Here is a 21144-nt window from a genome sequence, read left to right on the forward strand (position 1 = left end):
GCTGTTTTCTACTGGCTCAGCCCATTTGACTTTTTTGTTTTTTTCTATGGATGTTGCTGCATTAGACTTTAACTTAGTTCTGCATACCAGTGAATTAAGATTTGATTATCAGAAAAATAAACTGTATCTAAATTCTGCAACTGTCTGAGGCAGCAGACACACTCTTTTTGCACTTTACTGAGAGGTGACCAGTTTTGCTGTGGTCATTCAGTGAATTAGATCTGAAATAGCATGTTTTTAATACCATGATTTGTCTTGATAAAGGTAAGTACATGGGCGTGATGGGATAAATGCAGTGTAAACATGTTATCAAATTAACTAAGTACACCTGACTTACATCAACTCAACCTTGCTGAGAATAACAGAATGCTCAGCCTTTGCAATTGAATAGATCCCTTTGTTTTTGGAAAATCTACTGTCCTTTTTTTGAAAATGCCTACCATGGAGAATTTTCTGGGTTATTGGTAAATTCTCCAGTAGTTTCATTTTTTTTAGTATTACAGGAAATAGTTATAGATTGGTATTGCTTTGTTAGTGTGGAATAGCCTTTCTGCAAAGGAATTTAAATTTGTAGCTTTGTTACTTTTATGCATACTTAAATAACTTGTCCTACCATTTGTCTTATGGACACTTGATACATGAAATTGTGTCTTTTTGTGATGAAGATGTATCATATTCTATAATTTTCAATCTGATAAAGCAGGAAAACAACTGATGGATCATGGACCCAAGCCATATCATCATAATGTAGTTAATTGTTTAGTTAGTTCTTGTAATATAACAAATTTATTTTGTATCTGTATTATAGTACAGTACCAGACAAAAGTTTGGACACCTTTCCTCTTGGTTTGTACAAACTTTTGATGGGTACTGTATATGGAATACACAGTATACAAACAGAATATATATATATATATATATATATATATATATATATATATAAATGTTTTGCAATGATCACTCAAATGTGAGTGTGTGAGAAATGTAATGGGGGCAGGGTGAATGATATAATGAGAATGATACATTTTAGCTGTAACCAAACTAGTTTGCATTGCATGTTATACACCTGAGACATACAGTATATCTATATTGAATTGTCTACTTTTAAACAGAACAATTCAAAGCGAAAGACAGACTGCTCTCTTCTGTAATCCGTATGAAATGTGCATTTCTCTCTGGAGTGTTCACTGAAGATCGCGAGTCAGCGTTGTCAACTTTGCAGCGACACTGACTGAACAGAATCGTTATTAATAAACAATTAAATATATTTGATTTATTCACAATCATTACTTTTGTCAGTTCTTTGTGACAGATTGTATGCGCTTTATTGGCATTGCCACCCTTACATGAATCTCCGCCCCCGCATTTAAAAAAAAGATTCATTTATCGGCCATTATAAATGAAATCAAATTCCCTCCATGATTGTAATGATGTGCAATGGAAAAGATTCAGTGGATGATTCATGGTATCGTTGATGCCAATGCCAACCCTTTTTTTAGAGTATGGCCGTGTGTCCACCAAAGCGTTTTTCCACGCGCCTGGCGTATGTTTTCAATTGTTTTCAATGGGAGCGCCGCGTTTTTTAAACGCCATGAGCGTACCGAGGTGCTGAGCGTTTTTTTTCACACTGAAGCGCCTAGCGCTCGGCGTTTTTACTGGTCGCTGGGAGTTGAAAAATGTTCAACTTTGGATAAAACGCAGCGCTCATCACTGTCACTTTTTACCCAGCCGTCCAATCACAGTGGAGGAGGGGCTAGACTAATACCACACCGACCAACTGTCACAACATTATAAATCATAGCAACAAAGCGTCTCAACGGAAAAAACGCTGCGCTGCCAAAACGCTCTCAAGCGCCCAAAGCACGGCATCTTCAGCAGAGCGTCTAGCGTTTTCAGGCTAAAAACGCTTTGGTGGACACACGGCCTATGGCTGAGGCTGACTGAGATTAGAGAATACAGTTGGTAACTGGTAACTGAAAACGTTTGTGATGCATATTGGTCTGAGTGACTAGTTTACACTGTTTACTTGACCTCATTCTTTTTCTCTTTCACGTCTGTCCTCCAGGTTCCAGAGATCATCAGCACTCTCAGACAGGCCGGCAAAAGTTCTGCCCGACAAGAAGACACTACCTCACCTCTACCCAGCAATGATCAGCCAGATGCCTCCTGCTCCACAGCAATGTCGGCCGATGCAGCAACAGCCTTTGCTAAGAAGTTTGAGGTGTTGTTCTGTGGGAGAGTGGTGGTGGCCCACAAGAAAGCACCACCCGCACTGATAGATGAGTGTATTGAGAAGTTTGGACGTGTCAGCGTCACAGGCTCACTTGCAGCAGGCATCAGGCGGGCATTCTCGCTCAATCAGGTTACACTCAATTTTTTTTTTAATTATTATTCTGAACACAATACTAGATTGTGGTTATAATACTATTAAACTTTCTGCACCAGGGGCTTTTACTGATGTTGAAAATCCTTTTGTTATGTGAATGTGATTTAGCATTAGCTCATAAAAATCTTTTTTCTTCTTTGTTAATATTATGGTTTTCCATGTTAGAATCTTACAATGTTTCAATCAAAATAATTCGGCAAAAAGACTCAATCAAAATAATTAAATAAAACATCCCTCCCCACACTTTATGGACTTACTTTTCTACTTTATTATTATATTATATTATATTATATTATATTATATTATATATTATATTATATATTCGATATTCAAATATAATATGTTATATTTATAATATAATATTAAACCATCTACTTTATTATGTATATTATATCTATTTTCATAGCACCATTCTCGTGACCATCTTAATATTTTGTAAGTATTTTTTAACCTTACCTGATAATTGTTTCACTTCCAGATGGTCAATGGAACAAACGAGGGAGCAGATGGAGGTGTAAAACGACCTCTATTTTTCAAAAGAGATCAGAGTTTTCCGTTTCTGCAAGGGTTGGATGAGAATGGCCTTTCACCTGAGCTCCAGCGACGAGCAGGAGATGGAGCCACCGGGGTCCAACCCACCAGCCTACAGGAGAACAGAACCATGCTGTTCACAGTGAGTGCCACACACACACACTTCCTCACACATGCAAATATAAACACCAGAAGCAGAGGCAGGACTGTGTCGATGTTTTCTAACCACCATCTATCTGCACCAACCCATTACAAGGGTGTTTCTCAATACTAAGTACGCAAAGTTTGGACTTGCGTCCTTGGTAGTTCGGACTTGCCAAGTTCAGCTCAGGAGTACAAACTGACGAGGACGGGAGTACGGAAGTTCTGTGATTCTGCAAATGGAACAGCAGCTTTTTGATAATGTCACTCACCTCGCTTTGGCTACTCTGGTTATCTGTTTGTACATTTACAATCAAATGGATTTCCATTATAAAAGTATAATTATAAAGTATAAGAAGCTATAAAAAAAGAAAAATAAAGACATGCAAACAATTTAGTCAATTACTCCAAGTGGGACTAAATGGCGTTAGGTGGAACAAAGTGTAATTTGCAATACTGTCTGCTCAAAAGAGATGAAAAGAAACCTTGCAAAACCGAGTTACTGTGTACTGTTGAACCCATATAATATAATGATTCTTTTCGTACTGATACTTTAGTTTAGATCAGGGGTCGACATCCAGGTGCAAGGTATCTAAATAAAAAGCATGCGCCTCTCTCACTTTTTTCCAAACAATTTCTCTATTTGTAAAAAAAACGCTGCACAGTATTTGGTAGCCTTGTCCACCTAAATGAATTATAAATAAACATAAAATTTAGTAGACTATTTGCATTATATTAAATCGCTTTTGACCTAATTATTTTGTACTGAAATGACACACTCGAGTCTGTCGACTCTGCCAACGTTGCGTCACGTGCAAGTACGCAATGTTATAGCCTATGATTTCCGAAAATGGTACAACTAGGGATATCGGCACAAGAACTGTTGAGGAATATGCAACATAATTTAGACCATTTTTTTTGTCATATGTTATAATAGCTGACAGACACTATCATTTCAGACACTCTGTGCATGTCCTCGCAGAGAGCAAGGCTGAACATAGGAGATCACCCTTGCGGCTTATACATGAATAGACTATTAACTTAAAGCTTTTACTCTTAAACACAAAAGGCATGTCTACTTTAATAAAAAAAAAATATTTATTGAACAAACCAGATCAAGACAATAGCAGAAACGAAATAAAGTGCATAGCTGGAAAATAAAGCATAGGCTTAAACCAAATACAAACAGTGGGCACAAAGTAATTGCACATTAGGTTTAGGCATTGGGTTGGGCTAATCCAAAAAAGTGAACACAAGGGGGGGGGGGTGTTCTGAAGATACCCCCATTAGCAATTAGGCCTTTCCACTTGATAAAATTAACATGGCAAAAAACTGACCAATCAGAATTTTGGTCGAGCCTGAACGTATTGACCAATAAATCGACTAGTCGACTGGGAGATTACTGCCCTACTGTCGACCACTAATAGACTGTCCTTCACTGAGGTTACTAAGCATTCACAGGGTCACAAAGAACAACAGTTCTTATGCCTTTGTTTAGCCCAGGCCCTTTTGTTTGTTCTTATGTGAATCACATCTAGATCCATTTCACATTGACCTTTTCACATAAAATCTGCTTTCCTAACATAATCCACAAAACGGATTTTAGTTGAAATGAGGGCTTTGTTCATGAGAAATTTGCAATCCATGATTATATGATGATTCTCCCAAATATTTCATTGATATGTTACATGAACATGCATAACACATAAACATTACACAAAATTATCTCTAAAGCCATGCAGCAACCTGTTTGGACATCTGCTACAGGCTTTCAAAGAAGCTCTCTGTCATACTATTTCTCGGCACACAACTAAACAGTTTGAAGTGTGTGTTCTGTGGTGTTTTAAACATGGCTTGTGGTAATTGGGATGCTTGTAAGTGTGTGAGAGGTTAGCATGCCTTACGCCTGTGTGCATGCATGTATGTGCATGCATGGTCAATTATGCATGAGTGTATATGGCTCTTTTATTGTCATTTTTGAGACACACTATTGGCGCTTTTCCATTACCAGTACCAGCTCGACTCGGCTCGGCTCGGCTTGCTTTTCGCAGATAGTCCTGCCACAAATAGTACTCGGTCGTCATAGCGACGCCTTACGTTCCTCGTTGCCCCATCAAGCTCTCTCTGGATCCTCTTCGGCAACCAAACAAAAGAAAGTCTGCACCTCCTCATTTGACCATGGTGTATTCTTCTGTGTTGCCATAGTAATAGTTGTAAGTTTAGTAACTATCTCTGGCCAAACTATTCTGGATACTCCATCTGGCGCATGCAATGATGACGCAGTGAATAATGACGATTCTCACTGACCAATCAGCAGTCGGCATTGTTTTTATGTCACATTTTAGCATCGCCTCAGCTCCCTCAGAACCTTGCCGGAGGTAATACAAAAAAAGTACCCAAAAGCAGGTACAGGTACAACTTTTACACTATGGAAAACCAAAAAAAGGCGAGTCGAGCCGAGCTGGTACTGTGTGGTGGAAAAGCGCCATATCCTCTCTCCCTCTCATTTTCCCTCTCTTTCTGTCTCAGTCTTTAATTTGAATTCCATGTTCCTCTCTCCCAAGTAGAGTGTGAAATGGTATGTCAGTGTTGTAGCCTGAAGCACATATAGATCCTCATTAAACAAGTTTCTGTTAAGATCACCACTGCTTCGATTCACACAAATCTGTACTCCTGTATTTAGACACATAAATCACACTTAAAAATGTATGGTTGTCATTGCATTACATCACAAAATATAAAACCAATTGGCATATGTTTTAATAACTTTTAAAAAAACAAAACTAAACAAAAAAAAAAAACATTTCACACACGATTTTGTGATGTTTTTTGCAAGAAGTCTTATGCTCCACAAAGGCTGCATTTATTTATTGACAAATAAAAACAATAATATTGTTAACTATTAAAACAAAGTAAAATAACGGTTTAAATATATTAAACGTTATTTAATTTAATCGTGCCTTAAAGTAGCTTGAATGTAACTCTACGCCCTTGCTTCATTTATATCATTGAACAGCAGTGGAGAAAGGCCTAGTTCATCATCGTAACATACATCATATACATAATGCACCCGCAAAGATACAAAGATAGCTGGCTTCTCTTGAGACTCCCCTGCTTCGTGACCTAATCAATAGTTAATGATATGCTAATGCCCGCCTGCACGTTGACATGATTGGTTCTAGGTAGTGTGTGACGTAAGAAACGCCATTGATTTCATATTGCGCCGTTGGTTCACTGCAGTTTTGAGGAGAAAATACTCAGGGGTTGTCTTAAAGGGGTCATCCATGCCCATTTTCCACAAGTTGGTATGATTCTTGTTAAATTTGTAACATACTTTGGTTAATATTCCTCAATGGTTATGTAAAACAACACCCTTTGACCTCCTGAAAAACTGCTCTGTTCACAGCGACCCGTTTCGGTGCACATCTCTTTAAATGATAATGAGCAAAGTTCACCCCTCTCTTCCATTTACGGGTAATTTTAATCTATGTATGCGATTACTGGACATATTCATGACCAGATATTATTATATTCCCTTTATTTGAGCTAAAGATCGCTACATTGTCTATCCAAATGCCCTAGTACTTGTAAGATGGTTCCCTTTCAATATTTTTATTATCAGAAATGCTAAGGTTATCAAGTACTTATGAATGTGAAACTTTTTTTTGTGAATATAAAACCAATTTTAAGCTCACCAGAGCACTTTGCAGTGACTGTTAGACCAGTTAATTCATGATTTGTTTGATGTAGTGCACATGAACAGGTTTGTATTTATATGGTGATTCCCACTTATATTGTTGTCGATTGTTTCAAAGGCACACAGAGTTAAAATGGGGATTGTGCTGAGTAATATATTGTTAAAAGATGCACACTGCAAGATCCGATCAGCACTTCCTGTTTCTCTGACTGACAGGAAGCTGTCAGCTCCTCAGCAGGAAATTACATGGCAACAATGAGAAGCGTAAAAAAACAACAACAAAAAAACCCTGAATTGCCTGTAGCAGCAGCCCCGGTGTTATGAAATTGCATTGTGGTCATTCTCTTCCAGTTTTATTGTTTGTTCTTTTCTTGATAAGGAAGTCGCATCTAATTATTATTATTTATGTATTTTTTTTTAAACTATGACTTATCATCCACAGGGGAAGCAATGGTCACAGAGTGTGCACTTATGTGTTTAATGCTCTCTAAAGTAGTTGTGAAATCACTGATCCTATCTATGGTAACAGGATAACATTTGCCCATAAATCAAAGCAGTGTTTTCCTGTACTTTATTCAGTGGCTGTGCTGCTAAATAAATTACTGTATATTTTAGCCGAGTTGTGAGTTTGGAGTCTGAATTGGATGTAATATTATAAATGACCCACTCTCTCTCGTCACAAAGACAACACAAGTTTCCTGGCTGCACACAGAAAGCAAACATACAGTACAGTGTGACAAATGTTTTATGAACAAATGATTTCAGTTCTAAATGAAAAGTTTCGTCTGAATGAACATACAAAACTTGTGGACATGATGTTCATGTGGCAATGTATTTTGATTCAGTAAATGGTATTTTAATTAGTATTATTGTATTTCAATGTGTAGCCAGCCATTCATAATGGCAAAATAAACTTAAAAGGGTGAACAAAGGAAATAAGCAACAACACAAAGTTCTAAATCATCCAGCTTTTCAATGATTACCCTGGATGAATAAATGCTTGAATCTAAAACTATGACGTTATGATCTCATCTGTTATACTACAGAGGTGGGGTCAAATAATATAGTGGTTGCAGAGAGGTCTTGTGTCACAGAGCAAATATGTGCATGGTCATCTGGTGAAACCCAAAACGCACACACTCTGATATGAATTTCAAACATGTTTACACTGTAAAACAGCCTCAGCTCTGACATCATTTGGTCGGCATCCCTGGAAGAGCTATCATTAATGGCTTTATTGAGCGCACATGCATATATTTACTCTTTGAAAGGAGATTTTCACTCTCAATCATTTTTATCTACCCATGCACAGTAATTTATTAATTTATGTCTGTCTGTTGCAGATTGGCCGCTCTCAGATCTTTCTTGTAAGTCCCGACACTAAGAAAGTGGCCATAGAGAAGAGCTTCAAAGAGATTTCCTTCTGTTCTCAGGTCTGTTTCATCGTGTTGATGCTAAGCTGTTGTTGTGGCCAGTTAATTATCTTTTGCTTACATAATGACTTTTAGTTAAATATCCTTGGCTCTTTTTTCCCCCTCATGAATTTCTTTTTCTTTCATTAGGGTATTCGTCACGTGGACCACTTTGGCTTCATATGCAGGGAGTCGGTGGAATGTGGAGGCTGCCAGTTTGTTTGTTATGTTTTCCAGTGTGCTAACGAAGCTCTGGTGAGAACCATGCATGAATAGATGGCGGGATGAAAACATTGTTTCCATCTGATGAACGTTTTCAGAATAGTTCCTTTAGAAAGGACAGAATAATTAGGATATTTGATAATGGTCTTTTTCAGTCAAGTGAGGTTGAAAATACAAAGTGCTATGAAACTTCAGATGGAAACTATTTGTATGTTGGAGATTATTTTGCACGGATTGTTTTTGAATTGAGGACTGTCTACTCACCTATCGCTTCCTTTTCTAACATCAGCTGATTGTTTTGTTATCTTCCGTTGGACTTTAACTGGACTTCCCTGTCATTCAGTGCTGTTACTGCGAGGCATATTCCTTGGGCAGCCACTCAGCTGTCCTGATGCAGTTTGGCCTTGAGCCTAGGACCGCTTCCTCTGACAGCTGCTTCCAGCTAGACCCCCATGTCTCATGCCCCTCACTGCTATGTTATGGACCATTTTCTCACTGTGCCAATGGCTAGCTCCAGGCTAAACCTTTCGGTGACCGGCATGAAGCTCAAGTATTCCATCTCGCAGCTGCTGAATCTTAACAACTGCACCATTCCAACGTGCGTTGCAGCCATTAAAGAACATGGACTTCTGAGCCGACCGCTAAATATCCACTGAAGTTCCCGTGGAAAGTTTATTTACCATCAGCCTGGCCACTCTGCTTCAGCCATTTCATCCATCTTTACCATTGTTGCATGTCTACCGCGTCATTAGAGCAGTGTCGGTGAGACACTGTTCTCTTAACCCCAGTTTTCAGTGTTAGTAACACAGGAAACACCGTGAGATCTCTGCACGCTCTGGTGGACAACACGGGAAACATTGCAAGATACCGGCACACCAAGCAGGACAGAAAACAGTGAATATTAGTTTCTGTTCCTCTCAATTCCGATTTCGTTTTAACTCCTACGGTGGCCAATGTAGTCCAAGATTAACATGGCTTCCAGTTCGACCTCGTCCATGAGTGTTAACTCAAACGTAAACGCGAAAGGCGAAGCTTGAATTAACGGGTATGTCCCTCTTTGGCTAATGTAGATTCAAGATGGAGGGGCAACATGGCGACCGACATTAGAACCCCTTACCCGTATGTATTTTCAATGGCATATTATACACTCACGAGAATACTTTATTACTTGAAAGAAGTAAATATACATTAATGAGCACATATATTTTTGAAAGAACTCAGTGTTTTTAGCTAAGAATAAACTAAAAGAGTTACACAGTGTAGCTTTAAAAAGAAATGTTCTTACAACACTGTGCACCAATTTTGACAACATTATAATAATTTGAGATTTTAATATTCATGTAGACACCCCCTCTTGTCATTTTGCAGCTGAATTTATGCAACTATTGGACTGTCTCCAACAACATGTTTATGTCCCCACACATTCCAGGGGGCATACTCTTGACCTGGTAATTTCAAACTCCACCCCTATTTGCAACATTCCTGTTTATGATCTGGGTGTGTCTTACCACAACGCCATCTAAATGGAGCTGCCACTCCTGTTTTGTTCACACCAAAAACAATCGTCGAATCTGCTAAAGGGACCTGAAAAACTTTAACCTTGACCATAGACCTCCAGCATCTCTCCTCTGCTGATTTCTCCTCAGTCACTGAGTCGGTTGACTTCTACAATTGATCTCTGAGCAGTCTTCTAGACCTCCACAACCCTGTCAGAACTAGAACTGTCATCTTCTCACCCGCTCAGTCCCTTATACCTGTGAACTGCGGAAAATGGGCTACAGCTGGGTGTGTCCTATGCAAAGTCCTTGAGAAATGCACGATCACAGTTCTTCTCTAATATCATCAACAATAACCCTGGAAATTCCAAACCACTTTCCTCCACTATAAATCACATCCTTAAACCGTAAACCTTTTATTCAGAAGCCCACAGAAGAGAGCTGCAATAATTGAATCACTTTTTTCAGACAAAAAGTAGACGCCATTTGCTCTCGCCTTTCTAGCTCCTCTGCCTTTCCTATCCCAACTGTTGATCCACTTCCTGGGACCTTCCAACCGTTCTGTTGTTTTTCTGACATCTCACAACGAGAGGTTGAGGACCTCATCAGGAAGATGAAACAGTCCACCTGTGCCCTGGACCATTTTCTCACAGCATTGTTAAAATCTAAACTCTGTGTCATAAATCCCATGATTTCTAAGGTCATCAACCACTCCCTACAGACTGGCCATGTTCCAGCTACACTGAAAACTGCTGTCATCAGACCACTTCTCAAAAAAGCCACCTTAGACCTAGATGTTTTTGCCAACTACCGGCCCATCTCCAACCTTTCATTTCCAAAGTGCTGTAAAAATGAGTTGCTGCACAGCCTCAGGTCCATTTAAAACAAAACAATTTGTTTGAGAAATTCCAGTCTGGTTTCCGCTTTGGCCACAGCACGGAAACAGCTCAGGTCAGGGTCAGAAATTACCTTCTGATGACAGCAGCTGCAGCGTTTAACATTGGGGATCATAACATTACTCCATTGTCTACACTCCACTATCAGTCTGGTTTTCATCCTACCTTACTGGGAGAGCTGAGCATGTTGCCTTGGGAGAGGCTAAATCCTTGAACAATCAACGTTACCTGTGGTGTTCCTCAAGGCTCGGTGTTCGGCCTCATCCTGTTCATTCTCTATATGCTCCCCCTTGGTAGTGTCATCAGCCGGCATCGAATTTAATTTAACTGATGACACTCATCTCTATCTCAGGACAAATCCAACCCCCTCTGCTCCATCATCCACTATGACCACCTGCCAGGAGATGATAAAGGCATGGATGAAGCAAAAATTCCTGCTCAAAGACAGATGCTATTCTGGTCGGTACCCCGCATCAGGTCCGGACATCTGACATTACCAGCTTTCATTTCTCTGGCCAGGATATTCCTCTTTTAACATCTCACCTTTAACAGTCACCAACATGGGTGTTAAAATGGATTCTCATCTGATTCTGAACTTAAATTGGACATCTGAGTAAGACCTCCTTATTCCACCAGACTTACTCTTGACACTTACTCTTGCAGATGCGGAAAAGCTGGTCCATGCCTTTGTCTCCTCCAGACTGGACTACTGCAATGCGCTCCTTATCGGGATCCCTGAAAAAAGCCTTAAGAAGCTGCAGTACATTCAGAACAGCACTGCTAGGATCCTGATATGAGGGTGTTCAAATATGACCATATCACCCCCATCCTAAAATCACTTCACTGGCTTCATGTCTCACTCAGGATTGAGTACAAGGTCTCCCTCCTCACACACCAGTGCATTTATGGTGAGGCCCCCCCTTTCCTCAAGGAACTCCTCATCCCACAAACATCTACACGTGTCCTCTGTTCTGTTTCAGCATATCTCCTGAAACCTCCCAGGACTAAGCCCCATATATGTGAGATTAGGCTTTCTGCCCAGCCGCTGTGGATGCTTTTAAATGCGGCCTTAAAACTAACATTTTTAGATGAAATTTGGTGGATTTCTAATTTTGGTTGGTTGTTTTTAAATTGTTGCAATTTGGGATTTTGCTTTAATATAAAGTGCTTTACAAATAGAATGTATTACTATTATTATGAAAACATTGCTAATTTTCAGTTGTACAAAAATAAAAATGAATTGATTACTGGTGATCTAGCCAAACAGAAATGACATGTTGCAAATTTCAATCCCTTCATGAGATTTATTACTATAAATAGTCTGAATATTTCCACAGGATGCAGATATTGTTTTTTAAACTGTTTTTCCAAACTGTCAAGTTTGATGCTCAGAGCTGCTCTGTGTGTGAATGTCACCCTTTCATGTTCAGGTGGATGAGATCATGTTAACTTTGAAGCAGGCGTTCTCTGTGGCCGCCCTTCAGCAGAACAGTAGGACCCAGAGTCAGCAGTGTGACAGCTGTCCCCTGCAGCAGCTGCACAAACTGTGTGACAGAATAGAGGGTGAGATGTCTACTTTTTGTCATATCACTCAAGTCTATCATGTTTTATCTCCATAACAGCCCATTTCGCTTCATGTTTTGCACCTGTCAAAGGTCCAGAGTAACAAAGGTTCTAGTGCACACTCATATGTTTATTTGGGGGTGGATTTATCGGTTTCCTAAAGGGAGAGTTCATCCGAACAGTAAATTTATTTTTTTCGATATTTTGAAAGAATGTCCCCATTTCTTTCTTCCAAATATTGAAAACGCTCTATTGTTCAAAGGTTTGGGGTCGATAAATGTTCTTTGGTTTCTTTGATGTGATCAAAAATACAGTTAAAACAGTAATATTTTAAATTATGACTTACAATTAACTGGTTTCTATTGAATATATTTTTAAATGTAATTTATTCCTGTGATGAAAAGCTGAATTTTCAGCATTATTATGTCACATGATCCTGAAGAAATCATTATGCTTGCTTTTGATTTCTAATTGCTGCTTGCTTTTGATTTGATAATTGCTGCTCAATTATCATATTATCAGTGTTCATTACAGTTGTGTTGCTTAATATTTTGTGGAAATGGTGATTTCTTTAATGAATAGAAGGAATTTCAGAAGAATAGCCTTTATTTGTAATAGATACATGTTTACAACAATGTGTAGGTCTTTAGTGTCACTTTTGATATTGATTGTGTCGTTTCTAAATTTCTTTCAATTAAAAAAATCATAAATATCTGTATAGTATCTTTATAGTACTACTAATGAATTTATTTTACACTTGGCCACTACTATATGGAAAAGTAGTCGGATATTTTTTTAAAATACAATATTCCCTTTTGTGCTCCATTGAAAAAAGAAAATCACACCGGTTTGGAATTAAATTTGGTTTAATTATCACAGAATTTTTACGTTTATGTGAATTATTCGTTATAAACACCACAACTTAACCACAATGATGGCAGAATTGATAAATTGTTTATTCAGAACATGAATTAGGAGGTTACAACAGATTTTTAGTTCCCAGATTTCATTTCAGAGTTCTGCGGGCTGCAACAGTGCATACTTTGTGCTTGGCATGACACTGTATTTATGTGCAGGTCTACATCCATCCAAAGCTAAGCTGGAACTGCAGAAGCATTTGGCAGGTCTGGATAATCAGGAGCAGGCAGCTGTGTTTGAGAACACCATGGTGAGTTATTTCAATTTTAAAACCGCTATAACACATTACACAAATACGCTTTAGCTCCCCAGTTCCCTGGATTACCAGTGTGTGCCAAATCCTTTAAGTGTGGCATTCAAGGAATGTGTGCGTTTCTGTTCAGAGGGTGTGACTGGTATAAATTAAACCAGTTTTTCCAGTAGTCTAGCATCCTGAAACCAGTCAACCTGAACGACTAAACATTTATCATCCTCATGAATGGACCGATATCCTCAGAGTCAGAGCGTCAACGGGTTTTCTTTTTTACTTGGTAATTTTTTAAAATTTAATATCAGCTTTAGGGGTGCAACAAACAGAAAGTTGACTTTACAATATTGATTATAATATAATTGATTTAAATATGGCCCTGTTTAGTGTTTACACATAACTTTTATATATCTTTAAATGTTTGATCACCTTAAAATGATCAGGCTAGTTGAAATGTGTGCTTTTGTGTAAATAGTGTGATGAGTAAATTCCTTCTGCTCTGTTGGTCACACCAACCGTGAGTGTTAACCGTAAATTGCTAATGCCACCTTGTGGAAGTTTGGAGAAATAAAACATTTGTTTGTGTGTTTGAACAGAAAGCCAGGCCTAAGTCAGATCAGGAAGAGAATGAGTTGGTTGTGTCATGTCTTAGACGACTGTATGAGGACAGACAAAAGACACACACGCACAATGGACAAACAAAAAAGGTACACCACCATTTAATTCATTAAAATCCTTATGGACATATGAATGTTTCCATTTTGTTAGTCTGTTACAAACTTGAATATTACAGCTGGGATCTTGGAGTATTGGGGATTGGGAGTATTGTAAACATGAATGTGTTTGACTTCTCAGGAGGTTGCTGTGAATGCTGAAAGCAGCACGAGTTCCAGTCGTGTGCGTCTGGAGGAGTTCAAGACTAGAGCAAAAAGGTCCCTCACTGAATCACTGGAGGGGATCTGGAAGGTATGCAAACATTTTCTGCATTTTGAACATTTTTGCCCTCACTACATTTTTTGTGCATCTACCATTCAAAGAAACAGTCCTTGTGTGTGTATCACAATATGTTCTGCAGGACTTAACTATGATATGATACGGTTTATCTATATACATATCATTTATGGAAGATTTTATGTCTCCATGTAATAGGGCAGCAGTAAGTCCAAATCCCAGAGGGAGAACAGTGAAGGAGAGAGCAACTCCTCCAGCTCCATCACACTGAACGGCACATATCAGGTCTGCACAACACTCGCAACATCAATATACTTTCTCTCACATTGTCATTTAGGACTGGACAATATTTTGAAAATTCACTATCAATTTGGGATGATTTTGTTGAGGATGTAAATAAGCAAAATATACTAATGTTTGCTTATTTACTTTGCAAAAGAGCAGAAATAGATCAAATTTGCAATCCTTGTTTCATGACTTGCATCTATGAAAAAAAAAAACTACAGTAAAACATTAACATTGTGAAATATTATTACAATTTGTAAATAGAAAATAATTTTCCTATTTTTTATATATTTTAAAATGTTATTTATTAATGTGATGAAAAAGCTGAATTTTTTGCATCATAACTCCAGTCTTTAGTGAGTGCGTTTACATACACGTTCTAAACACAGTATGCTTAAAAAGGCAACAATGCACGTGATCATGTGAACATGTTAACCTGCTTTTCATTTATAAACTGATAGATTTTTGCCCCTTACGCCGATTTCGCCCAGCATGTAAACACTTTAACCTGCTTCCTGTCTTCTTATTGAAGTGCACGTGTGTGATATGTGGCAGGACATGAGCGTGTTCTTACTGTGGATTTAAGCACATCCAGACAGAACAACCGTTTTACAGTGAGGGAGAAAAAAAATATATTTCAAACTCAGATTCTATCTTGACCCCAAAAATTATAAAAGTGCTCTCATCTCATGCAACAGCAGCAGAAGTGGTTCAGTCAAAATGCTGCATCTGTAACAGCATGAGAGGATAATATATGAGCCGCTGATATGTTGTGATACTCTTTTTTGGTTTTTAATGCTTTATTTAACATCAAAACCAACATAACAAATGAAATACTCAGGGTCAGATACAGTATGAATATTATGACGGTTTGACATCACTGTCGGGAAATTTCCTGATTTATTTATAAAGTCATGTAAAAGTGGTTTACTTGCATTATCGGCTTATTGGTTTGCATTTACAGTAAACCCAGACTACAGGTTTTAAATAAGGATTTAAATAAGCAGATTTATGTGAGTTATTAGTTTACTGGTGTGCTCAGTGTCACATTATCCTTCAGAAATCATTCTAATATGCTGATTTGGTGCTCAAGAAACCTTTCTTATAGTCATTGTTGTGCTGCTTAATATTTTTTGTGGTAACTTCAAAGAAAAAATCAGGATTCTTTGCTGAATACAAAAAAAAAAAAAGAACAGCATTATTTGAAGTAGAAAAACTTTGTAACATAATAAATGGCTTTACTTTAATTTGTGATCAATTTAATGAATCTTTTATGAATAAAATAATTTCTTAATAATCAAAAGAAAAACCTTACTGACCCCAAACTTGTGAATGTCAGTGCAAAATGTGTAGGATCAAATGACCTTTTAGTCTATTATTCAAATTATTTTATGGTCAGCACCTTAGTCATACTTTAACTTAAAGGGATAGTTAACCCAAAAACATAAAAATTTACTCATAAACATAATTTACTCACCCTCGTGTCATTTCATGGAATACGAAAGAGAAGAGAAGATAATTTGAAGATAATAATTTGAAGATAATTTGAAGTATGTTGATAACTTAACAGTTTTGTTTCCCATTGACCTCCATTGCATAGACAAAAATATCCTCTTTTGTGTCCAGCAGAACAACAAAAAAATCATTCTGTTATGAATCTCTATGATATAATGGTATCAAGTGCTAATAATCACAATAAGCATGGTTTATTATTAGCGTAACTATTAGCTATTTACTGTTTTACAACTTTGTATTTCAGTGATTTTAGAGCTAGAACTATCTGTCATATATGATGTATTTTCCTCTAACAGTTATAATCACTTACATTAACTTACTGCCTTTATCGTCTTTACAAGCTTTTTTGTTTCATGAATGATTTATTCCATCAGAGTTGTTGACATTTACTTTTTTGTCTTTCAAGGAAACATCACTGGAGGAGCCCCTCTGCTCTCCCCTAACCTCCAGCCCACTCCGCTTTCACAATTCCACAGGGGATCTGAAGCATCTTGAAGGCTCAGCGAGAGGTCAGGAGGATCCTGAGAGCCCGCCTCAGGGTTTCAGGAGACGCGCAAGCACGATTAGTCACTCTCCCATGCTGTCGTCCTCCGAGCCAAGTCTCCCCCCTCTACAACCAACTGCCGCCACCAAGCCCAAACTGGTCCGACACTACTCTGTCAGCACAGACTCCCCACATCAGAGCAAGTGAGACAGTGTGTGTATGTGTGTGTGAGCTAGGTTATTGTTTTAAGAAAAATCCGATATGAAATAACTTAAATAATGCAATATATGATGTGAAATACAATAATCATGAATAAAATAAATTAATATTAAAAAACTGATAATTATATAACCAACGTAGTACAGTTTTCCAAACAGGTTTTTTACTTCCAAAACTTTAATGTAGTCTTGATCAGCCGAAGCTTTAGCTTTTAAAACTTGAATTATTTATTGTAAACATACATTTTCAATCTTTTAATTTAGTACCATGTCGGTTGGGGGGGGGGGTTGCTTATTTTATTTTGGTGATATCTGACAATGTTGCCCATTGAACATTAATGAGGGGAATAGGCAGTGATTTATGTGGAAGAACAGCTGCTAGTGTTAATGTAGAGCTGAATTTTTTTCATAAAAAGGTTTGTATTATACCATGCTTTTTAATTTGCTATTATTTTACTTTCTTGCGAGCGCCAGGACAAATCAGCTCTGCCACACACTTGATGTGTCATTCTGTACTCTTTTGGTCAAGGCAGCAGCACAAACAGTAAATCTAATCACCATACAGACAAAAGTTCCCTTCAGAATGAATGAAGTGGCATCAATAGGCCTGTTAACACCTGGTCTCTTCATGCATCGCATAGCTATCAGATCGTAAAAAGACAAGTTTGTAAATGCCCCCCAAAATGCATTCAAGACTGATTTAAATCTGATCACTCAAACCTTTTAGGAGGTGGTTTGATACCCATTCCAGACAAAACTGGACAAGTTTAAATGCATCTGGTTATTGAAGCCACATGTAAATTTGAATCCTCCCAAAGTCTACATCTTTATAAAAAAATAAACGTGTGAGAATGTGTTATAGGCTACCGCCTCTTAGTAGTCACATATGACAGCGATACAGAAATATGAGTAGCCTATCTCGGTCACATTTAACTCAACTATTAACTAAATAAAATCCTAATTATTTCTTTTCAAATAGTTAGTAATGTAGTTGTTGAATTGGCTAGGATTAGTGTAGAATATGGTCATTCAGAATAAGGCATTAATATGTGCTTTATAAGTACTAATAAAAAGCCAATATCCTAGTAATAGGTTAAGTAGTTAATAGTGAGAATTGGATCCTAAACTAAAGTGTTATCCTATCTCTTCAGCAAGCCGACACACAAACTGCCGCAAATGAAAATGAAAGTTTCAGCGTTGTCCTGGAGCTCAACAAACAATCGTCTTCATTAAAAGTAGTGAGACTAAATGATAATAACAGTGCTGATGTAGCTTTTTCTCGTATTGCGGGTTTTGATCTGAATTAGCTGATGATAAATAAATAAATTACAGCCAAATCGTTGACAAAACTTACGTCGTCGAAATTCGCATATACTGCGGGAATTGAAGATCGATTTATGTTTGTTGTGCGGAGACACATTTATGTGGTCAAGGGTAAATGTAAGCAATTTAACGAAACAGTTGGCTATTCGATCAGTAAAAATGCATGGTGACTGAGTGTAAACAGGCCCAATAAATAAAAAAGCCAACTTTATAAACCAGCCAACTTTATTTAAAATGTGTTTTCTAGTTGTATATCCAATCTGTGACATAATTCAAACCGAATTAAAAGTTGACTTTTTGAATTTTGTAGATGTACAGGTATGTTCTACATTTGTTAAATTCAAAGTCTGTTTGTTTGTTAATCACAGTGGCAGACTTTTGTCAATCAATTACTGTGGATGGTATTTTTGGAGGAGTGTGTGTGTGGAAGTTTCCTATTTCTACATCATCACATTTCTTAGTCTGTAATGTGAATTCAGTTCACTGTGCTCCACTTTTTTCATTCTGTGCTTCTCTGCTTTTGTACTCCTTTGAACTTTTCCATCCTTTCTGTATTTTCATCAGTCTTTCCTCCCCTCCGGCTTCTTCCTCTCCCGTGTGTCAACGGCCGTTGAGGCCTCATACTTTTGCTCATGATCTTTCCACCCGGCCCCTCAAGCGGAGGTGAGGTGTGTGTGTGTGTGTCTGTGCCATCTCTTTGTTCTACTGTTTTTTCACAAACAGGTCAGGGTACTTTTTTTCCCCATAAAATTGTTTTATTGTCTGTCTTTCTCTGATTTTTCTGTGCTTTCTTTGTAAAAGTTTGTGAAAGCACAATGGGGAATTTCACTTAAAATGAAACGCATTAACAGGCTGACATTGAGTGCTGGGTTGTTGAGGACGCAGGAGACTAGCACAATGTGGCCTGTTTGTCCTCTCTTTTACATCAATACTGCAGCCTCGATCAATATAAATAAATAAAACAAATAAAATACCGTCAGTGTTCTGTGGGCATTAATTGGGTCAGGCAAAAAAAAAATGTTTGCCCAAAAAAATAACATCAATTTAAATGGCTCAAAGTCAACATAATGAAAAAAGAATGACCTTATTTATTTTAGTGCACTTTCAATATTTGATCAGTCTATGTTTGTCTCAAACTTAAACTTTTAGAAACTTATTCAATTTTTATAATACATGTTATAAACTTTCTCCAAAAGATTAGGCTTGCATAGATATAAATATTCTTACTGATAGCGATTATTCAGTCATTACTTTCATGTTATGGCCAATAACCAATAAATGCCCAAATTTGATTCTATTTAGTCTAAACAAAAAAATAAAACTAATTTTACCTATATATTTTTTTTATTATTATGGTGTTTAACATCCACTTTCCACAATCCAGTCAATTCCTCGTGAATAAAACAAATCTTTGTACTGGTAATATCATTTTTGATTAAATTATTTATATACTTAAATAATTATCATTATTACAGTCTCATCTTAGTATTATTTATATATATGTATACTTTTATAGTATTTATTGCTATTTTGTATTTTGCTTATATATATATATATATATATATATATTTCACTTTATCTTTTAGTAATTTAATGTGCCTTTTTATAACTATTTTTTTAGCTTTAATTTTTTATTTATATTATAATTTATATTAAAATAATTGTTATAAAAATAATATAACTTATATAATTTATTATTTTAATAATTTATTTAATTTATATTATAATAATGAAATAATTATTATATGAATAAACAGGTTTTACCTATACATTAAGCACGTGAAATCATGTGAAATCACCCCAGTGTGTTCGTTTTCAATTCTGCTCCAACAAGTGCAAGCTAGAGTTTGCTTTTGTTCTGGTTTCAGTGACTCTCTGTGTCTCATTCCTTTACTCTGTGGCCTCTGTCTTTCTCTTTCTCACGCTCTATCTCTCAGTCCATCAGGGCTGAGTGGCTTTAGAGCGAGATTACACTCCTCCTCCTCTGTTCCAAATTTCCTCAAATTTCTGGCCCCTGTAGTGGAGAGTGATGATACCTGTGACTCTCAGAGGAAGAGGTATTCTGTTCATTTTCACATTCTACCAATCCATCCATCTTTGGTCTAGGATTGCTTTTAAACAGATTTGAAATTAAGTTTGGTCTTGTGAATTGGGCCTTCGTATCAAATTAAATATGTCGTCTACTCTGACAGAAGTCTGTGACTCCCTTTTACTGCTGTCTGTCAGTGTTTGTGTTTATTTGTGAATAGATGCCTATGCTAATGTATTTCTGTGTGTGTGTAGTGACGTGGCAGCCCTGTCCAGTCCTGGGGCGGTATGCGTCGTTGGGGATGACAGTCCATTACGTAGCCGAAGACACTCCTGGAGACAACAGATTTTCTTAAGAGTCGCCACACCACAGAAGGGCTCAGACACCAAAGGTAATATTTGCCCTTCTTATGGACACCATGTAGGTTACATCAATATTAAACATCACCTATGTCAATCAGTGCATTAAGTGCCTCTACATGCTGCGGTTACTGTTGGTGTCCTCCGGGTGGCGCTCTTGCTCTTAATGACTCTAAAAAGAACTCACTGGGTGAGTTTGACAGTTGACAGCCTATTTGGACTTGATGTTTCTTTTGGCAGAGAAACAGAATTACATTGATTTTTGACTCTCTTCATCCCCCCCACACTCAGTCATGACTGTGTCAGTGTCTTTCTCTTCTTCTTTTCTTGACCTGTTTTGTCTTTCTTGAACTGCCAAAACAGCACATCAGGTCTGCTATTTTGGTAGCTCGTTACACTTGGCAGTACTTGACAGTAAATGTTGATATGGATGTCAAAACACCCCTCAGGTATGTGTGAGTGTGAATGAGA

At 37.5% G+C, this 21144-nt stretch overlaps 1 protein-coding gene across 5 annotated transcripts in view; it reads left to right on the forward strand.

Moving 5' to 3' along the window:
• The window catches only part of tbc1d1 (TBC1 (tre-2/USP6, BUB2, cdc16) domain family, member 1), a 76049-nt gene that overhangs the window by 26419 nt on the left and 28486 nt on the right, over nucleotides 1–21144 (forward strand). For 4 of the 5 annotated variants that reach the window (XM_089132380.1, XM_039691745.2, XM_089132381.1 and 1 more), the window contains 11 exons: nucleotides 2066–2362; nucleotides 2865–3059; nucleotides 8099–8188; nucleotides 8318–8422; nucleotides 12212–12344; nucleotides 13421–13512; nucleotides 14106–14216; nucleotides 14365–14475; nucleotides 14659–14745; nucleotides 16667–16947; nucleotides 20569–20705. In XM_089132380.1, coding sequence (XP_088988506.1) covers nucleotides 2066–2362; nucleotides 2865–3059; nucleotides 8099–8188; nucleotides 8318–8422; nucleotides 12212–12344; nucleotides 13421–13512; nucleotides 14106–14216; nucleotides 14365–14475; nucleotides 14659–14745; nucleotides 16667–16947; nucleotides 20569–20705 — 1639 coding nt within the window. Of the gene's footprint in view, nucleotides 1–2065; nucleotides 2363–2864; nucleotides 3060–8098; nucleotides 8189–8317; nucleotides 8423–12211; nucleotides 12345–13420; nucleotides 13513–14105; nucleotides 14217–14364; nucleotides 14476–14658; nucleotides 14746–16666; nucleotides 16948–18849; nucleotides 18949–20222; nucleotides 20343–20568; nucleotides 20706–21144 lie in introns of all 5 variants that reach the window. The other variant, XM_039691728.2, reaches the window with a different exon arrangement.

This window comes from Pimephales promelas, chromosome 6 (genome assembly GCF_988280905.1).
Source record: "Pimephales promelas chromosome 6, fPimPro1.hap1.1, whole genome shotgun sequence".
NCBI classification, from domain to species: domain Eukaryota; kingdom Metazoa; phylum Chordata; class Actinopteri; order Cypriniformes; family Leuciscidae; genus Pimephales; species Pimephales promelas.